Genomic DNA, 15000 nt, shown 5'->3' on the forward strand with positions numbered 1-15000 from the left:
TTTTTTTTTTTGCTGCATATTTTAATCAGAGATGCAAGCAGAGTTTCCTAGATTTTATTTATTTCTTGTGCTGGTTCCAATCCTGGCCTTGTTGTTTCTCAGAACATCAAATTTTCAAAATAGTATGATAACACTAATATAACATGTCAAATAGTCTCCATCCATGCATTTTCTAATCCGCTTATCCTCATAAGGGTCGCGGGTGTGGTGGAGCCTATCCCAGCTGTTTTTGGTCAGTAGGCAGTGTACACCCTGAAGTGGTTGCCAGCCAAATGCAGATGTAATATGGTCATTTATTTAATAATATTTATTCATTAAGGGTTGGGTTCAGCAACAAGTGGATTTTTTTTTCTGAAATGTCATACCTATGAATTACCACGCATGGTGAAATCCGTGTTTGTGCAAGCTTTTGTAGTTCCATCCTAAAAACAAAATAATGATGAGCTAGAAAAAAGGCCATTTTTGAAATCAACGTCAAAATTATGTTGAGGGACATCCAAAGCCAACTCTGATTTCAAATTTGCTGTTGACCAATGTAATTGTTGCCCCTCCCCAAGAATGTTTAGAATTGCCTATACTGAGTTTGTTTACACTTTAAATATACAACAAACTATGATCATGAAACACTAACGTTTTTTGAAAAGCAGAAAAAAACCACTCATAAACTGCATGTAAATTGCGAGCAGATGACATTACATGTTAGAACCAAGAGAAGCACATTGTTACAGTATTACTGTCTTGTATTCTGTGTTGATATTGATATTGAGAATTGTCTATTATTGTTCAGAAACCCGCAAAATAGATTTGATTTTGCAAATAGGCGAGGTTAACTGTACCGAAAATACTGTCCACAAGAGGGTGCACAAGAAGCTTCCATTGCAAAGGCATTTCAATTTCAAATAAAGACCACCTATGACATTATGCTGCTAGTATATTTCTGGGGGAATATTGATGAACTTGTTTCCCACTGAACGATGCATTTGTCTCTCACAGACCGGACACCACCACCCAAGCCATGCGAACCAGCATGCCGGCCTTGTGGGTGAAGGTGTCTTCCAGCTGGCTGGGTCTCAGCCTGTATCTGTGGACCCTCGTCGCCCCTCTCATCTTCCCTGACAGAGATTTCAGCTGAGCAGACGGTCTTTTCTTTTCTGTTGGTTTCATTTTCAAGGCTGGCTTTAGTGATTTGAAAGGGGCAGAACACCACAATGAAGTGGAAATAATACAGGAAATGCAATCAAATTTTGTTTTGCCTTTGCCATCTTACTTGTTTGATGACTTCATGTGATAATCAACTGCAGATATTAATGGGCCAGGTTAATGGGAGCTTGAGCCCCAAGAAGTTATTCTCGTTTCCCATGACTCACCTTGATAGGCTTCTTCTTGCCACCTGATAATGGCGTGTGGGCTGTTCTCTTTATGCTGAACTTTAGTTACCAGACTATCACGCAGGCTCAGAGATGAGGCACTTTCGCAATACCGCAGTTTCATTTTTAGATGTCATGCTGAAGACCAGATACACCAGACTTCCTGTTCACCACGTCAGGATCCCCCCCCTTTTGATTATTTCAAGGACTAATTTCAGTGCTAGGGGCAATGTGGGGAAACCTCCTTTTCGAGCCCCAGTGAGAGGAGTGCAAAAGTGAGATAAGAATAAAATGGCACACCCTACGTATCTGATGAGGGTTCCCTTTTGCAACTCAACTGTAGACACAGGCACATGATTGCGTGCCACCAGAGAACTAACAAACCCATTTTAATCTCAGGTCTTTCTGATCAAGGTCAAATATCCCTGATGCAACACCTTCTCCATGTCTGACTGTGTCTGGCCTTGTACGGCCATGCTCAACCATCTGTACCTGCATAGCAGCAAGCAGAGAAACGTATTGATCTTTGGCAGCATGCCGTCCTCACGTAATGTGCACGGGGCTCTCTCTGTTCACGCGTATGTCATCATTTCCCAAGAATTCAGAATACATGCTGCAGTGTGCAAAACAGTCAAACCAGTTGGAAAACCTGTCTTTGCTGTGATGTGTGTTCCTGCTGGTTTTAAAATAATTACCGCTAGTGTTATGTTGTTGTTTCCTCAATTTCACTAAGAATGGACCCCACCCACACCCCCCAACATGGTCTGGTGTATGTGAAAGTTTATTTTATCGGTTGTTTGGCCTACTCAAAGCAATTTTGTGTTTGGGGGAAAAAATAGTTTTATATCAAGTATTGTACAGTTTTACAATCATCACCTGACTTAAGCACATTATCAAAGCCTAATTGCCAGTGTTTTTATTTTTTTTTATTTTTTGGGTAAAACTGAAAATTTCAAAATGTTCAGTGCCTTCTCATTTCATGAATTATGAATGCTGATGCATGCTTATTTTGCTGCACACATGGTGGGAGGTCAGCTATTACATATAACACAAAAGCTTATATATTGTATGGAAGTTGGTTTTTATTACAAATTAAACACTTTGATTCGTTGGCGTTGCGCTCATTTCATTCGCGGTGTAGCTTTTGTTTAGATCTGGTTCTTCTCTACCAGTGATTCACCCGTGGGTGCAATTGATTGTACCAAAAAACTTATCTATGCTGTCGAGGTGATGCAAATGTATTTGCTTTTAGATTTACATTGAGGTGATGTGGTACAAAGTTTGGGCCACATTGGGCCTTCTTACATTTGACTTGCATGTTCTGGGTGATGCTCAGTATGGTTCTCATGTTTAGATCTGTAAATGTGTATTCGGTGGGCAGAATTATTTAATGTACTTTCTGACCACATTTCCCCATCACCTCAACTATGAATGAGTTCAACGCTTGGCTTCCTTTGCTAACTACAGTCAAGTACTGTCAGGCAGTGCTTACAGCCTCCATGGTGTTATTTCCTTCTTGTCTGGCTGTGAGGAAGGTTCCTGTTGGTTCTGGCTGCCGTACTCGTGGCCCAGTGCACTTGGCAATGTCAGGAGTTGCACATGACACACTGTTCTGCAGGCTGACTTACCAGCAACTCTCAGCAGCACCACCCGCCGCTCAACCTAATCCACATATGTCCTGAAAAGTGGCGCTGTCACACTGTAACAAATGTAACTGGCATCATACAGTTGTGTAAAAATAATGTAGCAGCACCAAATAATAGTTGAATCACAAGATCTTCACTTTATTAATGTGGGTGTTTATTGCAGTGGTGTGGAATTTAGAGACCACATAGTGAACCATTTGCAAATATTCAGCTCCATGAGTCAAAATATTAGATTCGATAGATCATTATTAAAAAGGTTGACATTTTCACACAGCTGGATCTCATTGGATGATCCACCACATGAAATGCATATTAAGTACAATGTCATTTAAAATTGAATACATACCTTACTGACCTCATAATAATGAGCAGAAACATTCAATGGTAAATATAGACGTCACAAAGCACTCCTGAGTAAGAACCGGAATTGTAAAAACGATCATTTCAATCATGAATGTATAAAAACGTACATCGTACTGCAACTTTCAGGTTATATAGTTGCTCGTCTGCACATTGCGCTGGAACTCTTCAGCCACTCCATGACCTTGCAGTGGCTGGCTGCGAAGCAGGAACAGTCCGCGTTTTTCAGACTTAGAAATCCTGCCTTATCCCCTTTCAACAGTGCGCTTCATTCACATTGGCATTGTACGCTGCTCCGGGAACCCTGGGTCAGACCCTCTGTTGAGTCTTCTGCAGTCGTCACGGAAACAAACTGACATTGGTGTAAACAAACCAGTGGACTCACCCCAGCAGATAAAACCAAAACATTCAAGTCACATTCTAGCTGCCGTTTGAGCTTCACAAAACTTTACTCGCTTATTTCTTCATTTCTCATTTTGTAATCAAATCAGTATGAGTTTTTAGAGCTTCAATAATTCTTTGCGTTCTTCGAAATGTAAGAGCCCGTGAGGAGAGCCAGCATTATCCAGGACGAATTAGCTCAACGTCATAAATTACTTTTATTTCCACTGTTATCGCCACATCTACAAATGTGAGCGCAGTCATTCTCCCAGGGAAGATTGAAGTCATTTGCTTTGGCTGTTGACTCTGCTGTCATAAATCCCACCTTTGTTTCCCCAGTTATCATCTGATGCAATTTGTCGCTGTAACATGATATCAGAAGCCGCAATGTTCAGATAATGAACCACTTAGTGTAGCACTGCAACCGTGCTTGGTTACGTATCCTGGGATTATTACTCGTACATCCACTTTATACTGGGGTTTACTCTGACCTCAATCTTGGCTCATTACAACGAAAATGTCAGGCAGCTCTGCTTCTGGCTGTGATTTTAAAATAGCGCTACTTCATAGAAAGCGTTGGGCATCCCCGATCTGATGTACAGTCGTGGCTATACAAGTGCATAGGAGGTTGTTTCTGGAAAATAAAAGCGGGCTGCACATTGTTTAAACTTTATAGCAACATGCACAGGCGTGTTACACTATTTTTGGTGGTGCTGAAGCACCTCGAAAGTGAATACAAGCACCCCCTCCCAAATTTGAGAGTTCTTTGACTTTCATTTTTAGCAAGCAAGAAAACCATACACAACTTGGTAGAAATGTAATACAATCGTTGACTGTTTCATTTTTAGCAAGCTAGAAAACCATACACAACTTGGTAGAAATGTAATACAGTATTTTCCGACAAAAATACAGTAACCTCCCCCCACCTTTTGCCTAAAAATTGTTTGATTCCACCCGATCATTTCAAATGTACACTGTAGTCATGCAGTAGAAAATTGGAAGCTCATTGTAGAGCGAATGGCGGACAGACAGAGAGAAAAATGGTTGCCTCCCAGCACGTTTCCTGGAAGATTTTTATCAAACATTAAGCTAGAACGGAATCTAAGAATGGTAAACTGACTGGTCAATATGAGAGACAAAATCATGGAGGGGTGCATAGATGACGTCCTACATGTGCTCTGGAAGCTTTTGTCAAACATTAATGCAGAATCGAACAAAGGTTGATGGAAGGTGAACCCTCACTGACAGCTTTCCCTCCATTGAGTGACAAGTGAATAACCTAAAGAACTTCCTTTCAACTTCTGAGTTTGTTTGTCATTTGACTTTAATTTGGCAATCCCAGACTGCACACTTTAAGTGCTTGTGGGACTCGCAAGTATGCATGCATGCTACCATCCCCTACCAATTCACCCCCCCCCCACTCAGCTCAGAGGTGCAGCTGATGCAGTTATGTAAGTCAGTGCAGTCGGCGTCTGCTGTGAGCCAAATGCCAGGCCAGTCTGGTTACATAAGCCTGTCAGAGTCATATTGTAGCATGCAGTTGGGAACGCTCATGCCGCTGCGTCTTCCTGCACGCCTCCCATCGCCTCCTCTTGTCTCTCACTTCCTCCCACACATCTTTCCTTTTTGCTCTCCTATTTAAAAAAAACAAAAACTACCCTACCCTCACACTTTTCCATCCTTGCTTACCATGCTGCTCTTCTCAACACCGGGAATAAAGAGAGAGCAGATGAACAGGCGGTGCTGACCATAAAAGAAGTGGCTGTTTTATTATATTAACATTCAATACACTGTAAATTTAGGTCGTTGTGGTTAACCCATTATTGAACGAGGTGCTAAATTCGGTCATTGAAGTGGTTATGAAAACAAAACACACCTTCGGTTTGAGGCAGTTGAACTGTGGGACTTGCAATAAATCAATCAAAAGAAATCAATGAAATTTATTCGTATGGACTATTGGGAGTACAATTCTTTTTTAATTTAATTTAACTTTTTTTATGGAATATCATTCTATTTTGACAACAAACACTGAGATTCGGTGGCATACTGGTCATAAAATAGGTTTGAATTTTCAAGCTCGGGTCGTCTGAGGTAAACGACTACTAGATGCAGTTCTCTAAAATCCGACAGGGGGGCTCCACTCAAATACAAAAGATGTTTGAAAAGCTGCACAGAACGCACTTAAAACTCTTCCTCGCCCTCTTTATATCATCTGGAAACAATGTACATACAGTGTGGGTGATTTTTGTTGGTCTTAGTTTTTTTGTAGCGTGTACTCTAACGTGTCAGCATCCTCGTGTTTGCTGCAGGAGCTATGTAAAACGCATCCAATGCATACAATTTGAATGAGATTCAGGGATTGCCAACCCCTTTGAAAGTGAAAACTACTTATTGGGTACTGATTAATGCGAAGGGCTACCAGTTTAATACAAACCTCCGAAATTTAAAAAAAAATGTTCAAATTACAGTAAACTATGTTCTGACGAATATGTATTAATCAATGGGGAGAAGACACTGCTCATCCCCGCCATTTTTTTAATTAATTGAGTGTAAAAGGTACCGAACCCTCGCCAATTTGTGGTTGGCATTTCACAAATTCACCTCCAGTGATACATCTCGGGAGTACAAAAGTCTTTGCATATTGGGGAGGAGCTAAATTTAGTTTGGGCTGTCAACCGAAATTACAGAGCGTTTTAGCCACGTGTAGGATTTTGTTCTCCTGAAAAACAACCCCAGCAAACAAACTGGTGAGATACTATACATGTGCACTTAAATTACGGGGCATTTTTTTCAACATCAAATCATCTAAGGGGAATATTGAAATACCAGTTTGAATTGCTATATTGTGAATACAGGTCTACAGGTGTTTTGGGGTCATTGTTTGCAGTACAGTACAGTATATTTACATTTAAGACGATGATAAACATTTTTACTTATTATATATTATTAGATAGATGGGACCTTCCATTCACATGAACCTTCCAGCAGCTCCAGCGGTAGAGAATTAAAACTAACAGTATAGGTTTTATCGGGGAGTGCTTCTCATTTGCCAGTGGCTGCGCTGTTCTCTCATGAATATTCATGAGGTGGGCGGTAGGAAGTCGGCCCACTGGAAGAGACTGAGAGGGGGCGGTGCCCACCGGACCTGCTGTGCGGGGTGGTGCGGAGCCGTGGAGTGTGTTCTGCGTGATGTTGTTTTGTTGTGGCGGTCAGATGAATGTGGACCGGCTGTCCGCTCTGACACCGCGGCGGGAAGCCCCCTGACCCCCCTCTACCCTCCCTCCCTCCCCAGGACCCACGGGCTCGGAGAGCGGCTCCATCCGGCGCATCACAATCCAGGAAATGCGGACTGCTGGCCCGTTCGCCACTAGATAAATGGCTGCAGCGCTCGTACAGTAGCAAACTGGTAAATATAAACCCAGCTAACGCGGTCTGTGTGTGGCCTTTGTTGTGATTATGGCAGCGGTTTGTCACGGTGGGTGAAGTTAGTGACAGAATGACGTTGACGCTTCCACATGCGGGCAGTGACGTGAAGTTGACTCGCTGATTGCCTTAACGCGAAACGCGTTGTAAAACATGAAATGATGATAGTGCTTTTTACGAGAACAGGCAAGGTGGGTTACTCCACAGCAGTCGATTTAGAATTTTGGTGAGGCGATCCAAACTGCTTCCACCCTTATGTTTGCACCATATTGGGGAGGGGGGGGACCCCCCCCTCCCCCCAGTCTCGCAATTGAATAATCCCAAATTGACCAGCATGCATGCAGGATATATCTAAAATGTAAATCAATGAATTTATTTGTTGGGGACTACACCTACACATGGCACATTTATACTGGATGACATCATACTTTAGCTTCCCAAATGATTGTGAGCTAGGCTTTACTCAGCGCTACAGGTTTATTCTCGCTGGATTATGTTAATAGATTTGGCTGAGATGTGAGCCACGTGAGGGGCTCGCCTTAAAAACATGAGCTCTTATTTGAGAGGAACATCTGTACAGATAACAGGTGGATTACTGATGGGGTCTCCTCAGGGCAGGTCAACTTTATTGTTTGCTGCAGTACAACTGATAAAGCAACAATGTTTATACATTCTACCTGGCACAGTACACCACCGGTTAGTTACATGAAAACATACATTTGTTGTAGTGAATAAACATTTTTGGACCACCTGATAATAATTTTCCTGTAACATACCTCAGGGTCTCTCATCAGAGAGTGGTTGTGAATCACTGCCCAAATAATTCTCCCAATTAAAGGGGGGAGTTTGCAGAAAGTGCCGCACCCCGACAAAGAACATCTTATCACAGACCGGAAGCGTGACAAATGAGGTGTCAATCATTTGCTGTAAACTCACGAGCACGCTTAGAGCAGGTCACCGGCACACCCTCATCACCTCATGCTGGTCGGATAGCTTGGGCTCTAGGAGCATTGCTTAAACTATTTAGGAATAACCGGGCATAAACGTAGAAAGCAGAGCGAAGGAATATCAGGCAGCTGAGAGATTTCAGAAACAATGCACAATTAGCAACATTTATGCATGACAGGTATGTTCATCACATCTTTTTGATTGTCAATTTATTGTACATTCCCCCCCAAAAACTTCATACGAATGCCATTACGAATAAATCAAGCTACCCACGTAGCAGCCCTGGCTAACATCGGCTAGTCTACAGTGCTATTGCTAGCTTTGTATTGCTAAAGATGGTATTTTGTTGAAGCTGGAGAGCGTTATCCAATATCTATAGTTTATTGTCCTACGAGGAGGGGGAATAAAATCCAAAATTCAGAGCATAAATTGGATTGTCTAAAATCCAGTATATTTTAATCCCCCAATACATACATTATCCAATTCGTTTTTTTAAATTTGTTGAATAGTTCACAATTCATTGTGTCATTTTTGCAGTTTCACTGACCCTCGCATAAGAGTTCACACTTCTGTGAATCAAGGTTACTGACTATTTGGATATAAATGTGGTCTTTTTGTTTTATGCATCACTGTTGCAAGCAGATCGTCTGGTTTAAAATCATAGTAATGTCACATAAGTTTTATATCCGAAGAATGAATCGATGAATTTACAAGAAACATTTACATGTGTAAGACAAGGTTGCCCTTCAGAAACGTATCTTAAATAACGACAAACTAATGAGACTAGAATTTGCTTAAATCCATATAGCCAATCCACAATGCTAGAGGGAGAATGTCATTTCGACAGATAAGTCCAGACTGGAACATTTTGGCAAGTCATCAGCTCTATGCTCTCAGATGCAAAAATGAAGCATGCAAAGATAAGAACATTGGACCGACTCTGAAACATGGAGACCTAGTCATGATCTGGTGTTACTTTGTGCAGAGTGGCTTGACTCTTTATCGGAAGTGGGTAGTAACGCGCTAAATTTATTCTGTTACAGTCACTCAAGTAACTTTTTGGATAAATGGAGATGTTTTTTTGGTATTGTTTTGATTGTGCTTAGGCCAACATTAGCCCTGTTTTCCAAAATAAAACCTGTAGGTGGCTAGGTGGTCGACTGGTTAGCACGTTCGCCTCACCGTGCAGAGGTGCAGGGTTCAGTTCCAGCGCCGGCCTTGCTGTGTAGAGTTTGCATGTTCTCCCCGTGCTTGTGTGGCTTTTCTCTGGGTACTCCGGTTTCCTCCCACATTCCAAAAACATGCATGGCAAGCTAATGGAACACTCAAAACTGTCCATAGGTGTGATTGTGAGCGTGAATAGGTGTTCATGTATATGTGCGCTGCGATTGGCCGGCAATCAGTTCAGGGTGTACCCCGCCTACTGCCTGATGACAGCTGGGATATGCTTCAGCACACCCCGTGACACGCGTGAGGATAAGCGGATCAGAAAATGGATGGATGGATGGAATAACTTGTACTTGATCAATCAATCTGGCCAAACAAACCTCACTTCTACTCACAGTCACAGGTCAGTTCTCAGAGTGTGTGCACACTTGTCCAATCCAGTTGTTTTATCTTTATATTTTATCTGAATATTTTATTTAGTTATTTTTTGGGATGGGTCAGTACTGCCAAGTATCGGTATTTCAAGGTATCGATTACTCAAAAGGCTGTCGATACCAGTAACTAATACCAGTCAATAGGCACACTTGTTTCATTTGGTTGCAGGTTTTTCTTGCTTTAATGGAAGCACAACCAACAATTTTTTCCACATGTCTATAAGCAGCTACACATGCAGTCCCAAGCATTTTTGTGTAAAATCCAGCCCTTGGGGCTCTGCTGCGGCGTACCTCCTCAGCTCTGTTCTGTAAATGACTGCACAGAAATACAGTACAGTATCAGGCCACAGCGGTGAAGGGGGATGAGTGGAGAAAGGCCAATATGCAATTATTTCTTATTGAATCAGCACAAAGCAGCAGGCTCACGGTGCGTCGCTCTTGTCTGGATGGAGACCACTTGTGGTGCCGGCTGAAGAAAGGCGCTAACTCAGCAGGCGCCCAAGGAGTGTGCTGCTCTGTGTCCTTTTTTTTTTTTTTTATCGGGGGGAGAAAATTGACATCATAATGCAGTAGATCCTCAAAACATCCAGGAGGTGCTGGAACCATCATCGCCATTTATGGTTTCAACATTGTCCACAGGAACATGGATATTTTTAAAAACAGATTTTTCGACAAGCTTTGGCTTTTGCCCACACACAAATTGGTGGCTGCAGTAGTTAAGTAAGGACCTAAGGTCTGAAAATCACAGCCCAGTCCCTTCCTGTATGTTGGTTGACTTCACTTGATTGTAAAGTAGTTGGGAAAACAAATGATTTTATGATTTTAGGAAATAATGGAAATATAAATACTGTTACATTTGTATTCCTTTTTAAAAAACTATCTTCTATTCGATATACCGGTACTGTAGCAAGTAGTGAGTCTAGCGAGCATGTAATAATTTTACAAACATATTTGTGCCGCCCTGAACCATGTTTGGTCCTGGTCATGTTTGCTTCACGGTCTTTTTTTGCAGACGCATGTTCTTAGTCGGTGCCATGGCTGCCAGTGAGCAATACAGAGATAGAAAAAAGATGGCCAAGGTTTGTGGTCGCTTTAAATTAAAATAGGACGAAAATAAAGTTATGTGTAATTACTGCAAAGCGGAGCTGTGGTAGCTTGGGAGTAGCTTGAGAGAAAATGGCCACACGAGAATCATTAGCTAATGTAATATGTCCTACCATTGCTAGTTAGAATGTACTCCTTGGGGTTTGTACACTACACTCAGCTTTATATTAATTTGACAAATTACGCTTGTGTGAGTGCCCCTCTTTCATTCCTTTAATAGAGCACAACTCACGGTGTGATACTTTTTCAGTAAACTAGCACTGAACAAGCGAAAGCCTTTTCAATGTGCGTCCCATCACTACTTTACTGGAACAAAGCATCTTCCACTAAACTTGTGTCTGCGCAAGCTGAAGCTTCTCCAGCTAACTTAGCTTAGCATAGCTTGCTCCCTCCGTCTCTTATCAGCGCATCACTCAGCAGTGATCATTTATGAGTGTGAAGTCATGTAATTAACTGTGGGAAATTTTTCGAAAAAAATAAATAAATAAGGAGCAGGCGAATGTGATAGTCGTGGCAATGAAATGCTCCTCATGTCCACTGCCAGTGTGCCATCGGAGCAGCCAGGCAAAAAGTACTAACACTCTATCGTTACAGGTAGGAACTTTAGAATAGACAGCTACTTGTAAGAGTAGAAGAACTGATTGTGCCGAGTAAAAAAAACAAAAAAAGAAAAGAATGCTACAATAGTGAATGATAGCAACTGAAAAATACACCTCAGTTATATCTGCTTTTTCAGAGCAGATGGAATGTTTTGAAATTCCAAGAAACAGGTACTGTAGCTTTTAGGCTGGCACAAGGCACAATACACCAAGGATCATTCTTGTAGCTGACCACAATCAAACAATTCTGCAAAATGAGCATGTGTGGGGAATATCTTGTTTCTCTGAATTTGTTGTTTTATCTGCGTTGATGCTCCACATATCTTGTTTTTAAATGTAGGGAGTACAAGTAAAAAGTTGTCCCAAAAAACAATATTCAAATAAAGTACAGATGTCAGAAGAATCTACTTATGTACAAAAACAAAGTACGGCACGTGGACTTTGTCACTTCCCTCCACTGAAGAAACATCATAGCATTTAGTTTGCTGAAAATGTACTTTATGAAAAAGCGTTACAGTGTGTCCTGTTAACCATCCCTTTTTTGTTGTTCTCTTTAATTCAGCAAAAAAAACATACATTGGGTAATTTGTGGCACTGGTGAGAACATTTTTCACCAGTTTGAGAGTTTGAGCATGTGTACGCATATATATATATATATATATATATATATGTGTGTGTGTGTGTGTGTGTGTGTGTGTGTGTGTGTGTGTGTGTGTGTGTGTGTGGACTTATAAATAGGACTTATAAATAAAACTTTGGGTCAAGCATGCTTTTCAGATTTTCCAGCAGTAATGTCTAAAACTGATTTACAAGTGCTCCACTTTGCCCATTTATGACATGAAGTACTAATATTAAGTATCTAGCATACTTGGCCAATGAATTTGTTCAGACACAATGAAAGTGAAAACGCACCGCACTTAGATTACGAGAGACTTGAGTGAGTGTGTGCGCGGCCAGCCTGCGTGTGTTCTTCCATGCCTCCCACTGGCGCAACACTTAAGATGGAAAAGGGCACTTTTCTGCCAATTAACACAGCAACACTCTGTGCAGTCAATTCCTTCTTTCACCTGGCATCCGCTCACTCATCCACCACGCTGACTCAGCCTTGCAGGTGGCAACGTGTTGATATAAGTTCACCCGATGCCAACGCTAGAGAGGCCGTGTGGAGTTGCTGCCCCTTAAGACCTATCCTTCTCCGACAGAAAACATGCTGTGATAACCGCTGATGGAAAGATCAGGAGCTAATGCGCATTTTTTTTTCTTGACATGGAGACGGGTTAATGTCATTCCCCGCCCCCCCCCGGGTGTGAAACAGATGGTGTCATGTCTGTGATACTGAAGAAAAAGTGAGTGTTCAGTAACGGTCTGGCCTGCTTGACAGATTACTCAAAGCACTGAATGTGCTTGCGTGTGTGAGCATGCTAGACATTTTTGTTTTCTTTAGGACAACAAGCAACAACTGTGATAGCGGTTTGCTTCAAGAAAAATAAGTTAGGTCATGAAATCCTGGTGAGCGATCAACATTTTCTTTTCATGTACAGTATGTCCAAGGGACGGGTGTTTCACTTCTCATTCAACTATGGATTAAATTAATTCATATTAAGTGTATCGGGCGAGGCAATTCATTGATATACAATTGGGCTTTTGATCTTTGGATTTTCGCAGTCATAAAAACAAATAATCGAAGGAAAATGATTAATGTACCGAACGGTGCAGTGAGTTTATGCAAGTTCCTATGCTGTGAATGTACACAGAACGCACCGTGTTGCTTGCAACAAGCATATGGCCGAGCAACTAGCGTGCTCGAAACTGTTCATTGGCACCCTCGTTGAAAGTTGAGGTTATGTAGTGGAATAAGTGATACATTTTGACATCAATGAATAATTAAATGCCTTAACCAATCATGATTTATGTATTAATCGAAAGAGTCATGATTCTTTTTTTTTTCCCAAAATCGCCCAGCCCTGAAATAAAATAATGTTTGATGTTGATGCTGAAATGTTGACTTGAATCAGTCAACCAAGTTACACATTCAATTTAGATCAACACAGTTTTATGTTACGTAAAGGGATGTGTACTTGTGGGTTTCTTTGAGTGATTAGACCCCCCCCCCAACCCCCTTGTATCCAGTCATTATTTAGTTAGAGCTATTATCTTATTTGAATCACATTTCGAACAAATTCTGTCACTTTGGCCCACATACAGTATACATTAAGTCCGACATTTGCATGATTGGGGTCAGTGTGTGCTTGTCCTGACCTCATGTCAACCTCTCACAATTGAAATGGGGACATGACTATACAGTATGTGTGCTAGTGTGGCTTCCTCATATGTGCCAGCCTGACTTATGTAATCTTGTGTGGACAAGCAGATAGGCAGCGCGGGCTGCGCTTAGAGGTCTGGCAGCAGTGACTCATTGAGAACGTCCCTTCATGAGGTTTAATCATTACCTGCATCTGTGCTGTTGCAAACTTGAGGGTTTACTTTTGTCCATTGCTCCAAATAAGTTGATCAGACAGTGGAATGTTATGGCTCCGAGTGTCTTGGTATTTTCACCAACACACAATGTGTCTGGCTTCTTCTCCATACAGTTGATGTTATAATCTCCCCCGTGTATCAACAGTGGGTTTATTTTGTGCGTGTTGACTTTCCACAGTGGCGAGTGTTGTGTAATAGCGTGATTGTATGCTTTTGTGCCTGTACACCGCAGGTATGTAAGAGAAGGGCTTGGTCAGAATTTCATTGTTGTAAGTGGGGAGGACGTGATCATGGAAGACACAGTACACTGTGTGGACAAGCGTATTTGGACACGTGGCCAGTACATACATATACACAAAGTGGAAATGGGAGTTTTCTTTTTAATCATATTACAATCTGAACATGCTATGTAAATTCATCCTAGCAACTATTTTTGGGGCTTTCGTGTCGTTTCTCATTATAATAATAAATAATGATTATTATAGGCAGCGCATTGATCGAATGGTGAGCACGTTTGCCTCACAGTGCAGAGGTGCAGGGTTCGATTCCGGCTCCAGCCTTCCTGTGTGGAGTTTGCATGTTCTCCCCGTGCCTGTGTGGGTTTTCTCCGGGTTCTCCGGTTTCCTCACGCATTCCAAAAACATGAATGGCAGGTTAATGGAGCACCCTAAATTGTCCCTTGGTGTGATTATGAGCGCGAAAGGTTGTTCGTCTGCGTTTGCCCTGTGATTGGCTGGCAACGAGTTCAGGCTGTACCCAGCCTACTGCCCGATGACAGCTGGGATAGGCTCCAGCACACCTGCGACCCTTGTGAGGATAAGCGGATTAGAAAATGGATGATGGATGGATCATTAATAAATCTATTATATCTGTCATTGAACAAAGCGGGTCACATTTTGAAAACCACAGCTCTCGCTCAACCCTTAATTAATTGTGCTTCAACGTTTAAGTCCATGTTTTGTATCTTAACAGTGATGAAATTCTGAAGTAAACAGAGTAGTAAAACATTCTCCCATGGAGAGTCTGTGATGAGAAATGAAGATGCACGCTGGTATGTCTGTGTGTATTGATAAGTGATGCAGCCGAGGGATTG

At 41.8% G+C, this 15000-nt stretch overlaps 2 protein-coding genes across 6 annotated transcripts in view; both read left to right on the forward strand.

The window, feature by feature from the left end:
* Window positions 1-2491, forward strand: part of serinc2l (serine incorporator 2, like) — an 8391-nt gene extending 5900 nt beyond the window's left edge. Inside the window, exon 8 of the mRNA XM_019886162.1 lies at window positions 966-2491. Coding sequence (XP_019741721.1) covers window positions 966-1132 — 167 coding nt within the window. The 3' untranslated portion in view covers window positions 1133-2491. The remainder of the gene's footprint in view (window positions 1-965) is intronic.
* A 4397-nt stretch (window positions 2492-6888) lies between these two features.
* The window catches only part of hivep3b (HIVEP zinc finger 3b), a 50886-nt gene continuing 42774 nt past the window's right edge, over window positions 6889-15000 (forward strand). For 4 of the 5 annotated variants that reach the window (XM_019886211.1, XM_019886210.1, XM_019886213.1 and 1 more), the window contains exon 1: window positions 6890-7160. The gene's annotated coding sequence lies outside the window, so the exon portion shown is untranslated. Of the gene's footprint in view, window positions 7161-15000 lie in introns of all 5 variants that reach the window. The other variant, XM_019886212.1, reaches the window with a different exon arrangement.

Source organism: Hippocampus comes, unplaced genomic scaffold (assembly GCF_001891065.2).
Source record: "Hippocampus comes isolate QL1 unplaced genomic scaffold, H_comes_QL1_v1.1 scaffold335, whole genome shotgun sequence".
Classification (NCBI taxonomy): Eukaryota; Metazoa; Chordata; class Actinopteri; order Syngnathiformes; family Syngnathidae; genus Hippocampus; species Hippocampus comes.